Source organism: Pungitius pungitius, chromosome 18 (genome assembly GCF_949316345.1).
Source record: "Pungitius pungitius chromosome 18, fPunPun2.1, whole genome shotgun sequence".
NCBI classification, from domain to species: domain Eukaryota; kingdom Metazoa; phylum Chordata; class Actinopteri; order Perciformes; family Gasterosteidae; genus Pungitius; species Pungitius pungitius.
The window spans coordinates 5661619-5675803 of record NC_084917.1 but is presented as its reverse complement, the minus strand read 5'-3'; the positions used below and the strand labels follow the sequence as shown (position 1 = coordinate 5675803).

The window sequence follows — 14185 nt, the reverse complement described above, 5'->3', positions numbered from 1 at the left end:
TCTTCTTTACCCAGCGGCTGTCCTGACATGTTGCCTTTCCACTTGGGACCAGAGCAGACATTAACCTCTATCCCTTCACCTTGTTTCAGTCTAATTTTTCAAATGAGGGGGTGAAAAGAAAAAGATATTCAAGCCTCCAGGTTTTTATCGTGGTTGAAGTGCAATCAAGTCAGTGACTACGGGTACGCTAACTTAAGGTCTGCTTGAAAATGAAAATAATAGCAATAAACAATAGAAAGAATGCACAAAAATAGCATATGTGAATCCGGTGATGTTAGGTGATAGATGACATGGGAGCAAGAGGACAATTCCACAAACTTCTCCAATGCATAATTCAGTAATACATGAATAACCGCGGCACCCTCTAACTCGGTGAGCACCCTTCAATTATTAAAAGTCGTGCCGTGCAGAGGGGCACCCCAGGTTCGAATGCGCACGATGTGAACAAATGCTACATGGCCTGAGATTACCATGTTGAGAGAACTTGTTTCGGGGTCCCCTCAAGCCGACTCTTCTTTGAAGCATTGCTTCTAGCATCGCTGCTAAAGGCTGGAAACCCTTTTTACCTCGGGCTTGAAGTGCAGAGCGCTGACCATGTTTAGCAAGGGTCAACCGACCGCCCCCACCCCCCCCTCCTCCTCCTCCTCTGACACACCTCCGCATCTAATCGACCGGACCGATGGCCTCCATCACTTGACCTTTAGACGTTACATTAAATTACACGGCGGTGACGCACACAGAGCCGATGGCTACCTTTATCTGAGCGGGCATCGGCTCACTGTTGATGTGGTTCAGGAGGGGAAATCTAGTTCCTACTCAAGGGAAGACAGAATGTGTATCCTTACCAACATGATGTAATGGCGTGAGTCACGCAAACCTGTTCAATTTTGGACTAAATATTAGCAGGACAGGCGGTCCTTTTTTATGAGAACATGGTCGTGCTGGCCAGGGCCAAAGTGAACTGTCCGGGCTCGGCCATCTGGGGAGCTGGCACCGAGCGCCTCCACGGATGTACAAAATGATGCGCGCAGAACCACCCCTGAGCACAACAGATTGTCTCCAACAGCTCTTTTTTTTTTTTTTGTATATGCTGCTCTTAGTCGAGCGATGGAGACAAATCACAAACTCAATCTCCATCATGCACACAGCTAGCGCTTCGCACCGAGGGTGTTCTGACCTACCTCGTTTTTCAAAACTGTGCTTGACCTCGTTCTCCTTGCACATGATGTCCGCGTGGCCGCCCATCCCGACGTGCACCCCGTGCTCCTCCGGGGGCTTCCCGTCGCTCAGCTTGGCGTGGAGCTGGTTGGGCGTGGAGTTCATCGAGTGTCCACAGGGCTCGTCCTCGTCGGAGTCGTAATCGTCGAGGATGGGGGTCTCCCGGATGGGCATGCCGATGACCGAGTTCCCGTGCTGGTGCGCGCTCCGGGAGCCCCGGTAGCTGTCGCGGCCCTGCGGCCCCAGCAGGACGGAGGGGATGTAGTGGATTTCGTGGGTGGCCTCGGTGCTGGCACTCTTCTGGGGGATGCGTCGGCGCTTGCACCAGCGGTGGCGGGTGTAAAGGACGAGGGTGAAGAGGAGGATCAGGAGCAGGAGGGCAATGAGGCCTCCCTGAGCGAGAAGCAGGAGAAGAGAAGTAGGGAGAGAAGGTGAGGGAAGCGCACCAGGACGGGTACTTTAAAAGGCTGCACTTAATTGGTAATGCTGATATTCGATTATGTCGTAGATGAAAAATATTAAACATTTAATGCACATGATGAAAATTGCTGCTCACATGACACTTACAATGGGTTGAAGGGCAATTAGCACCATTTGCCATTGAATGAAGTCTGGCAATCACCACTTCGATGGGATTTCACAACATGAGGTAGCTAAGAATGAATAATTATAGACAAGTAGGGTGGTCAATATACTGTCAGTCGTTTGATGAACAAAAAGGGGTAGGTCTTGCAAACGGTGCCGACCTCAGACTTGTCTTTTGAGAGCGCCATCAAACCAAATCTCGCATTTGCATCTTCACTGTAATAAGGTTGTGAGGTATGAGCAACACACAATGCATCCATTTTAATTATCTGTGCTGCGATAGGAGTGAATTTTAACATTCGCATAGAGAATTTTGACACGTGATCGGCGATTGTGAGCGAGCCAAATTATAATAATTTACAGCTGGATGCACTTGTTTGTTTCAACCCAAAACAGTGTCTTTGCACCTTGTCACCTGCTCCACACTCCCTCTTTGCAAAGACGTAACCCATCATTAGCTGTGTAATGCTCGGTGATTTAGTTTCTTCTAATGCAATTTCTCTGTACTTCATAAAACAAAGGAGGCCTGGTGAGGATCATAAAGGTATTCTGGTCATTTCCAGGGAAGAGAGACAACGAAATAAAGGGCTGACATTAACAACTAAAGGAAGGAAGAATACGGACATGCACTCATTCAAACAATGCCATTTCTGTACAGCACATTACCCTTTTTTTTATTTGCTCAAATCCGCCACATTGCTAGGAAATTGTACACCTGCAGATTTTAACACACCAGATTCCCATGCAAAAGACTTAACTTTTACCTTATAATAAAACGCACCACAGCTTCAATGAGAAAATAAAAAAAAATACAAGCACAAAATCACCACAGAATTAAGTTAACACTTTTGACCATACGGGATTCAGGGATGAATGTGCTCCATAGGGTTGATTGCTATTGTATCCTTTTGCTATCTATATAGTTTTCTACAGCACACAGACGCGTGACAGAACTTTATTTGCTGCATCTGGACTCCGATGCACCACAGATGTCGGCCTGGTTCGCCCTCTCTGTTTTCCCAGGTTCCAAATGTTCTCTTCCAGTCGCCCTGTCAAATCTCCACTTATCATTAAATACCTCACAATCACAAAAACAATCAAACACCAACACTGGATGATAACGTAAATCTATACGTGGAAACAGGACGGAGGGAGAAAAAAGGGGGACGGCTGTGACATTAACTTTGAATGATTTTCCCACAATGACAACCCATAGGTGAGAAGTAGTATTTCACTCGGGATAGCTAAGGCAACCTAAAGGAAAGGCAATATACAGTATATATAAATAACGACTGACAGAAAATGCCGGTTCAGCACTTCCACAAGCATATATTTAAAAATGTGATGATATACAGAAAATGACACACATGCACGCGCGCATTCCCCCGTGTGCCGAGACCTCGGCCGCAGGAGAGAGAGAGAGAGAGGAAACACGTGTCCGAACGGAGACCCTCCAACGGAAAGCGAAAACCCGAGAGAGAATAATAAACAGAAATCCACAAGAGATCATTCATCACGGCATTTAGAATTCCATCTTCATGAGGGGAAAAAACAAAGCTCTTTGAAATCATAACTCATGCACTGCTGGGTGTCCATGAATCAAACGACGCTGAGAGGGCAGAGCAGCCCAGGGAAGACTAGCACCATGGACAAACCTGTTCATTAATCTCCAGTAGGGTGGCAGCTTTGCAGAAATGCAGTCCTGCAAAGTCCCCTTGGTGGGAACTTCTACATTAATTCACCCTGAATAATGGCAAAAAAAAAACTCTCGAAGGCTTATGTTTCATTTCAGCAGCGGAGTAATAATGGAGCTGCGTTGTTAGGCGACGCGGCAGCACACACTCAGGGCAACGGCAGTGACGGTAATAAAATGTTAAAATCTCTGTTTCAAATATAGCTTTTATCCATTCTAAACGCAAGACGGATATTTTATTTATGTCGGCGAATTCATTTATTCATCTCAATACATGCACGTCAGTATATTGTCAATGGAATGTAGAAAAGGATCTCACATAGTAATTACAATTTTTACAATAACACAATGCACTGGGAGGAAATAGTGACGTTTAAACCTTTAACTACAAACCACGTCTTTAAATGCAAATGCAGTGGAATGTCACGCGAGTCCTATTACAAATCCAGAAAATCTGAAAGCTGTACAAATTTCAAGCACGTCGACTGGAAGGCCGGATACACCTCACGTCAGTTTTTGTTTTATTTGACTCTGGAACATTACGGTGCCCTTAAAGATCCTCTCAGATTCCCTTTCCTGCATCGCCTCGCAATGTTTTCCTCGGCGCTTCCCGCCGCTGCCGCTTTTTCGTACTCTCTCTCCTTCTTGATTACAGCCCTTCTATCGGTCTCCACTTCCCTTCATGTTTGATCACATCTTTCTTCCACCCTTCAGCACAACAAGCATATAAATTATCTCTGGCAGATGTAGCCATGAGGGAAAATGGGTTTTCTCTTCATCTTCAGACCCTACAAATATCCCTGCTGCATGCGTCCTAAGTGACTTCGCAGGGAGGAGATTGGCTGGAAACCCTCGTAATTCAACCCTTGTCTGTGTTCTAGGTTTACTTCTGTCTGTGATTATTTTCCTTACTGTGCATTTTTTTCCCCCAATAATGCTCCCATTTTCTATCTTTGAGAGCCATATTTTCCTTTTGTTCGCCTTTCATTGACATCTTTCATTTTCCTGCTGTGCCGGCTTTTTTACATTTCACTTGCTATCTATTTCCTCTCCACTGTGGATCATGTTGTCCCCTTGTCTCCTGCCAGACTCTTTCTTCTTCCTGATTCTCAATTATATATATATATATATATATATTTTTTTTATCCAGTCTTTTACAGATTAAATGCATAGTTTGGCACCTGCACTGAACTATTTCAACAGATGTAATGACTGCAAATGTATGATATTTATGCCATAACCTCGGTTTAGGCATGCCGGCCAAGGACAGAGGCAAGTTGGTGCTTTTTTGGTTGGTGCTCATAAAACTACCAATAAATAAAATATTGGTTGAATTAACCAGTTTTTTAAAATATATATATTATATATATATATATATATATACTAAATCATGCTGACATCATGTTAACTTTTTGTGCTTTCTCATAAATCTCTGCATAGAAGCATATCTTACTATATGAAGGCAATGAACATAATGTCTTGGGTTAGACAACAAGGTCATCAAAAAAAGAATAATTCATATTTTCCCGTTTGCTTTAGAAACACCCTTCATGTGTTATAGTTTAAACACGTCCCAATAGGCCTTTAAAGCCAATCAATGAATTAAGAGTACAGGTCTTTAGTTGTCATAATGAAGATATGAAGGAGTAGAGTCAAGAGGTTAAGAAACTCGGAACAAAGCCTCATTGAACTGGATCATTGATGAAGTTGATGTGAATTAAAGACATTTCCCGACAGTGTGAAAGAAGTAGCCGCATGCAAGGTCAGGATTTGATTCATCTCCAGAGTGAGCCATGCATAAGTGGGACGACGGCAGGTGTCAGGCGAAGCCTCTGGGGTGTTTTCCTACTCAGGGCCCGCTCATGCATTTTCCTCATCAGGACGGAATTTAGTTATGTCATTTTTTGATGTCCATAGTATATTAGATGTTCGGGATGCCCCCGTTTTGGAGTATCAACACGTGAACGCGGTTGCAGCGAAAAAAAAACATATTTTAGCCGCCTAAAGTAAAAGGTGTGAAGTAAAGTGTCCTCACCCTGCTCAAATAATTCAAACTGTTTCATTATAAGCCGAGCACAAAAGGATATTAACTTTTAAATGACAAAGCGGGTCGTCTTGCATGTCAATATCTACTTTTGCGACATCTGGAAAAGATGTAGCAACATCTCGAATGTGATTAGTTGTTCTTCTTTGGCATAAACTCTGCTGTGGTGTCTAATCTCTGCAATGTGACTGTAATTCTGAAGGTATTTCTTCTGTGGAGGACAGAAATAGCATTGTCAACATGGATCTCTCAGATGTGTCACCTCTCGTTGGCACATTCATAGCAAATAGCATATTTCTAGGCAGATGCTTGCCGACATTTTATATTCAAAACAAAAGTGAATACTATAAATTGAAAGGAATAAACATTAATTGTAAAAAATCGACAGTCTGTACTAAATAAATTGGGTGTAATTTTATTGAACATAATACCAGGGTTATTGCTAAAATATGTATACATATAATGTATAATGTATCAATATGTAAACATGATGCTGTGTTTCTACAATCTCTTTCTTCTTAATACATTTATCAAATACATTACAAGTATTTGTGACCCGTGGGAAGTGTTTATAACTAAACACAGATCGAGTTAATTGATGAACGCATTCCTTAATCAATCCCTCAAAAACGTCAAACTCTTCTAACGCCCTGGAAGTTTTATAATCTAATTATATTGACTTTCCTACTTATATTGACTTTCCTTGGCACAACTGTCTCTCCGGTGATCCTATTACGGCGTCTTTGTGTATCGAGACAACAAGCCTCAGTGCAAACACATCCAACACATGCTCTTTGGTTAAGCCACCATCTGTGCACGGTGCTAAAGCCCGGTATCCATCTTCTTCCTGTTCCAGGGTGAAGATTGGACTGTAGCAACACTCGGGGTTTTGTTCAGAGTGAATCCTTCTCTGAGAAAGTCACGCGCCGAATGCGGAATGTCAAACAAAAAACAAAAACATAGCGGACGACGCCCGTGTGTAAAACGCGCAAAAGCCACGGATGACGTGCCCGAAAGGGAATTGGATGCGCATAGGTGTACACAAAGTCACACATATACAAAAACAAACACACCCTGGACGCCCCGCTTCTTTGTTTGTGCCACTGTGTGCCGAGCGCCGTCAACCTCCTCCACCGCTCTCTGCTTTTCTTTGGCCGTGTTTTATTTGTCAGCCACCCACTCTTTGTTACACTGCCCCGTCTCCTCCTTCCGGCGCCGTATCGGTTTCTCCCTTCTCTCTCTCTCTCTCTCTCTCTCTCTCAGCAGGAAGTTAAAGTGGCATGTGCCTTAGCATCTGCTCTCCTGTTCTCCCTGTCCAACTGGAAGTGGCAGCATGAATGACAGGACTTGGCTCCGTGGTTAATGTTTTCCTCTCGGCTAATTCACCTTGGAGAAACCGTGCCTGTCCATTACCTGGGCGCACGGAGAAATGCCTTCTACAATAATACAGACTGCGATTAAACAGCCCACCGGATATCAGCTCCGCGCCACGGTCAGACTGCGTACTCATGTTGGCACTTTGTCAGATTAAGCAAATGTTCTCTGGTGACTTGGCCCGAGAGGAGTCACAGGCTGCACGTCGCTCTCTGACCAATCAGCACGGCTCCTCCTTTCACAACCGGCACAATGCTGTCAGGAAGGAGGTGAAATGGCCACCGCCCTGATGTGAGACAAAGGCAGATGGCTTTTTTGCAGGTTTGGAATATAAAAAAAACGTTTGTTTCGTAGTTCAATATAGAAGCACTAAGAGCATAATTCCTGTCTGGCTTCACCTCCTCTCCGATACTGCTAGTTTGCATTACCTCTAGGTACTCTTATTAGTAATAGGGTTCATTTGGTAAATCTAGGTAGAGACTTCACTACAGTAGGCTTATGCGAAAATGTAAATTTAATCTCAAATGGTAAAAGTAATGTTTTTGGATGTCAGAGAAATAATCTATTTGGAAATTACTGGAAATCATTTCCAAAAGTCCACAGGCCTGGCTATGCAAATCACGAGAGAAATTACACAGACAAAAAGCCCGTACCTAATCATAAAATCTGATTACACCGTGATTGAAAAGTGAATGAAAATCTCCCACAGCTTAACTGGAAAGCACTAGGTCGACCTTTCCATTTTGTTCCCCTCGCCAGGGGAACTAATACATGTTTCCATCATCCACTCCCCGTCCCCTTCCCATGGCACCTTGAGTCTCATCCCTTCATTACTCGAACTCTCTGTCCTCCCCTTTTACATCCCACGATGCTCTATCCCACGCGGGGGAAAAGATTTGAGGGCAGATAATGCTGTCAAGAGCCAAAGGCGTGTGAATTATAACAGAGAATTAGGGCTGGTTTGTTGGTTTGGTATGGCTGCCATACACCCACAAAGTCCCTCTGTCAGCCGGACTAATACGTCTTTCTAGGCGCGCAGTGACGGATGAAGTCTGCAACTGTAGATTACAAAGACAAATGACGTCGCCGTTTTGGGAAGGGAAGTTCAAAAATATATGAATGTGTTTGTTTAAAGGAGGCAATTTAAAAGCATTATCTATTATCTAACTATCGGGAGCATGCCAGAGAACATCAGTAAGGACTAATCTACAGGGGGACATTCAGTTAAATATTTCCCATTACACCACCTGATGCGCATTCAGAGTAAAATGAGAGATAAGTTGGACATCTCTGTGAGGGAAAACTGTTCATCATTTGTTTTAAATGCATTAGTTTTTTTTTTTTGCACCAGTTTAAGGTAAATTAGGCGTATATACACAGTGCTATTAAGCATTCTCCATACATTAATATATCCCTGACTTGTCTTTGATTTAACTGCACTTGGAGTGAATAGCAGGGAAAACATTGGAATCATAAAAAACAGATATGTGCACATGATCAAAATATAAATGACATATACATGAAGCAGTTCAAGGAAACAAAAGCACACATATAGACAAGGCCTCGCGTATATTTTCTTTCACCTCTGAAATGGAGCCTGGGTATATTTCAGTATAATGACATCCCTTGATGCTCACTGTTTGCATGGTAACCAAATATAATTGCCTGATGCCCATGCACCACTGCTTGCTCATTACAGTGGCAAATTAGTACTGCTGGAAAAGATGAGACTGCAATGCCCCCCCCCCCCCCACACACACACTACATTATGGGTCGTCCATTTACTTTCATAGGAGATAAAGGGTATCTCTTCTCACTGAGGCAGTGTAAGCCAACTGTAAGCACACTTGTGCGCCTCGGTGACATTTTGGAGAAGGACGTGTGATCAGAAAGGTAATGCCAATATTTGCAGTGGTGTCACAAGGGCACAATAGAGCCCTTGATAACAAGGCAATAACAGGACGCGGACAATGAGGCCCTTTGGGTGACTTTGATTGGGAGAAAAGGGAAGGGATGAGGACTGAAAGGGGAACGGAATGGATTTTTTCTTTTGTTGAGCTACAGGCGTCAGAGTGTGGACAATGGTGCATATATGTAAAGAGCAGCATTTGGGAAAATAACAGCGGACGCATATACACAGACGGTATGTGTTCCTATTTAGCTTGGAGGGGGGTACGTGCAGAAAAAAACAAACAGTCCACGGCTCTCAAGAACGCGTCTTTCACGTGTTTCCTGCTGTGTTGCCAGGAGCAATTTTGGGGTATTTAACAAAATACAGAAGAATGACTTTGATTTTATACAAGAGAATGAAATATTCTTGCCTTCGAAGCTTGCGCTGCGTGTGATTATTTTGTGTTTGTATGTGTTAGTGTGTGCTTGTGCTGGTGAAAACCACCACCGGAGGCATCTGGAGCCACAGGCCTTGTTACATTCTGTGTCATTTGGCTTAAAGGGAGGCCTTTATTTGTATCTCCAGCTGTCGACCAAGTGTTACCCCAACAGCTTGTGAGAGTGGACCTGTCAGCGAACGCCAGCAGCTCAAGGGGAGCACAGTCTTTGTCCATTGGTGCCAGATGCAATCATAAACGGCGCCTTCTCCCCCCCCCACACCCCCACCCCCCCTCCCTGGTCACCAGCATGCTCCTCATGTGACAGCAGCGTCTCCGAACGTCACTGGCAGCTCTACCCTACATGTTTCATGTTATTCAGTACAGTGTCTCAACAGTCGCTTTTACCTAGGCTTAGAACACGGATGTCTATATGGAAGATGTCATTTGTTCGGCGGGAGGGAGGGTGCAGGGTTCAGGGGGGGGAGGGTGTTTGAAATGCTATTATCAGGTCTGAATAACTCTACCCATCTAAATTCAAACAGCTCAGGGGTTTAGCGAGTGGTACATTAATATGAAAAAGTCTGCAAATGCGTTAGTCACTGTGCTTCAAGTGGCTCAATCAATAGTGAGACAAAGGCACAGGATGAACAGGTGAGGTGTGGGGGGGTGAGGATGCTTTCGGTTCGTTTACAGCACTTAGCGTGGCAGAGGCTGGCGGTGGTGTCTTTAGGGTGCATCGAGGCTAATGAGACATGCGGTGAAACTGGTCTAATTTCCTGCAGTAAATGCAGGTGAAATAATCAACATATGAAGAAGTGTCTTAACTTAACACACTCATTTGCGAGTAAATTGAAACTTGCATGGTTTCAACTCTGTATTTTTTACAAGAGAGAGTCACAGTCACACACTGTGAAGGAACCCAAATAACAAGTAAAATAAGAAAGAATTTGGAAAATATATGATTATGAAGGTTGTGATGGAAAGTAAAAAAAATAGTTGCCATCTGTTCCCACTCTATGACTATAAAAAGGTACCGGACATATATATGTGCTTGTTATATGATTGACAATTGTAACGATTTGCATGGACTGTCACAATATTGAAAAGAAGTACGGTAAATTTGACATGGGTCAGGCCTTTTTTTAATTGTTTTCAAATGTGAGAAATGATGTTTCCTGTTAGTAGCGGGATTGGAGTTTGCAGACGTTATTTTTAAGTTCCTCAGGGTTGCAACTAGATATTTCTACAGAGACCATATGACTGATTGAGCCGATTAATAGTGTTCAACTCTACAGTTTTAACACAAAACTGTTTCCTTTTCATTTCCCTGGGGTACATTTCAATGGCTGAGCAGGCTTTAATTTCAATCCACCCAACCATACTCACAGAGTGTTACAATCTTTTTTTTGTTTTTACAAACAAACAGTCAATGTGCACGCTATTTTTTAATTGGATGTAATATACTAAGGCAACACAGATATAACTAAATTATTGTATTATTCTATATTCTCGCTCTACACTCATATAACCAATTTAGCCCAACACATGCATGCAAACACACAAGCAGTGATTCAATAACCCTCTCCCTACGTTTCCTTTGTTTCCCAAAACTCGTGGTCTCCATCGGTAACTGTTACCCAGGCAACAGAACAGACTGAGAAAAGGTGAATGAATGGGCAGAGGAAAAAAAGGGGAAAAAAAATAAATGATCGGTGGATGCAGGCACTTCTCCCAAGGTTTTGTCTTTATTAACAGCGTTCTCCCTTTTTTTCAGTTGCACATCCACTGTAAGAGTGAAGAGAACTAATATGCTTTATCCAGAACTTTGTAGTGTGTAGTGCTCATCGGTGCGCCTGTAAAGATGTCTTCTGTTGACTATTTAAAAGGGTTCAATCGGAACTTTACAGCATATCTATTGCCTCCACCTGGCAACAGCTTGACTAAGTGTAAGACCTTGGGTACCTAACATAGAAGAGGGGGATGTTGAATATTACTATGTACAGTACCAGCCATGCATCCCATTAACTGATATCTACCAACTTTTCTGAGGGGGAACAACTCAATGTATACATTCTGATTTTCACAAGCAGAGCAGTCGCTCTCTGACGACCAGCAGAGAGAATGCACGCTTTAAGACACTCAATCATCCGAGGTGGATTTTTGGATTCTGAGCCTGTTCTAGTTCAACCTGTGCCCCCCCCCCCCCTTCAGGCGAGAAAAATATCAGCAGCAGCAAATTCAAAACCGCAGATGCCGCTACCGTGGAATACAGCGGCAATCTTCAAATTAAGCAGCCATGTAATTGGTTAGTTAATTAAGCAGAATAAACATATTGAACTGCGGCGACATCCATTGCCTGGAGGGGGTGTAACAGGTAACAGCAGCAGGTATCTCTCTCTTGGGCAATAAGAAAGCAACATCTTCATACATGTCTTCATCTGCCTCCCAACATGCTTTCCATTAAACGGCGTAGTATATTCGATGTGTAGTGGTTTTCCTAAATAACCACTTCAACAATGATAATAAAATAAAAATAATCCTTATTAATAATTCATAGTAATGAATAAGGTAAAACTATTTTGGTTGGGTAAGCAAACAAAATAAGAGAAGGAGAAAACATGAATCAAGAAGCGATATTTTTGTTGCTACATTCGTGTCGCAGCCAAAGCCTGGAGCCAATCCACCGTGACAGTGGCACAGTCCTTGAGGCAGCACCACCGCGACTGACCATGTGTTTAGTATCCTGCAAAAACCTGGGAACAGATTCACTATGAATGAGAACATGCGGGAGCCGTGCCAAGAAGCTTCTGTGAAGAACTGCTTGTACCGTTCGCTCCCCCATGGACACGAGTGAGAGGCCCGAGCCGGGGCCGAGCACACCAAGAACACCTTGACCTACTGGATTCACATATGCTGTCTCTAGCTGTAGAAAATGATGGAGAATAACAAGGTCGAGGAGACGGCTCCTGTCCTCCTTCTGGAATAACTAAAGAACACTATACTCCTTATACTTGCCCCTGGTGTAAGAAAGAGCTTGTGTCCATGAACAAATCAATATGATTGGTACTCCTAAACTTTTCTAAATCTTCACACTTTAAAAATACAAACAATATCAGACGGAAACCAACATTTATTCTTGGCTGATTTTAAGAAATTTGCCAGATGTCACATCACTAAATGATTCTAATTCAAAGGATGAACACTTAAAACAGAGTTGTGCAGCAGACATGAAGTTATGAGGAGAAAATTTTAAAACAGCATTTTACTTGCTTCCTAATTACAGCTACGGTATCATCCCCAACAGTACGCCATGACACCAATGGCTCTGGTTTAGAACAATTAGCAAAAAGCGGCCGAGCAGGTTCTTCATTGATTGGATGGACAAGTGGGAAAGGTGGAGATAAAGTTGTTTGTGTGAGTCAACATTCCCTTTCATCTTTCTGAGAAGAGCATCAGAAGGAAAAGAGCACAGTACCATACAGTAGTATGCAGATGCATTAACTTTTGCTTTTGCCCTCATATATTTCCACATGTTGTTAACAAAATAACCAGGATGACCAAAACAGGACCCAAAGGAGGAACCTTGCAAATAGTAAAGGAGTCTCTTGCTGTAGTGAAGTTGTTCACTAGCTGAAAGGCATGTTGTCACCCCGATGCTAGGGCTTTCAGGGACATGCAAGGTAAAACAGTTGTGGTGTGACGACAAACTGTCTTTTAAAATAACCCCAATGACTTCCACCAAGAACCAGAAGGAACAACGCCCGGAATAGGGACAACAAAGCCCCAAAGTCCCAGCGGAGGAGAGGGTCACCCCAATGTGACGGCACGTGGTAAAAAAGGGACAACGCCAAATGCTGGGTTTTTTTTAATCTCAGCATCTTATAGCAGGTTGAAGCAATTTGCCAGTAAGCCACATGACAACCGCTCCTCTTCTGAATGTATAGTGGTACTAGAAAACATAAATGGCCACATTAGTGACCAGGATGCCTGGAGGAGAATTACCCGAGAGAGCTCTCCTCTCCGTCGGTGCGTTGTTATCGAACATCTGTGCTATTTGTGGATCGTCTATAATGAACACCACGCGAGGGGGCCACAGCAGTGGCAATCGGCAGAAATGTAGGAGCCTACAAAGTGGACCTGAATGTAGAGAGCATTGCAGCAGATATCCAGACTAACCATTACTCCAGTCACCATCTAAATGTTCATCTATAGGTCCCATATACGTTCTCCAATGGATGGCTGGAATGACCCAATACATTATATATCAAATAAGTAGAGACATATATTTGTTTTGCTGTAAAAATGTATCATCATTGGTAGCACGTTTTAAAGTTGTGTCTCTATTCTGTCAGTGCAGCAGATAAAGTTTTTGTGGAGTAGGGTTGAAATACAGTAGGTTGACTTTCACAAGACCTACATTGTCAAAAAGGGTATTGAGAACAATGGGGAATAAATGAGCCCTCTGGACAGAAGGCTCCGGGTCGTAGTAGCAGAGCTTGAGGGAAAAGCTGACGGATCCGTACAGTGTTTGGTTGTTGAAGATGAACAGCCTCTTTCAGTGTGCAAACTCGAACAACACAGTGCATTTTTTCATTTGCAAGTCTTGCACTGACTGTTGGCAGAGCAGGACTCGGCCACAGGAGCACATCGCCACATCTCCCGTCAGCTTGTGAAGTAAAGCCTGAGAGAAATGTGTTAGTTCACTGTTCGCTGGAGTCCCTGTGCAAGGAAAAATGTCCCGTGGTTTCACGAAAGACCACTTTCAGACGTGGTGCCTCAGAGTGTCCGATGGCCAGATGACTGTTTTACTGGTGAAGATACATGCACAGCGGTCTTAAATACAATGCTGTTCTATTTTTCTATGTATGTGACACGACTTTAAACCAAACTTGTCATGTGACGCGCCGTTTCTTAGACTTGAGGCGCATCGTCACTTTAAGT

At 43.4% G+C, this 14185-nt stretch overlaps 1 protein-coding gene across 1 annotated transcript in view; it reads right to left on the bottom strand.

The window, feature by feature from the left end:
- Positions 1–14185, bottom strand: part of LOC119227020 (astrotactin-2-like) — a 170199-nt gene that overhangs the window by 117337 nt on the left and 38677 nt on the right. Inside the window, exon 3 of the mRNA XM_037485466.2 lies at positions 1182–1611. Within this exon, the coding sequence (XP_037341363.2) occupies positions 1182–1611 (430 nt within the window). The remainder of the gene's footprint in view (positions 1–1181; positions 1612–14185) is intronic.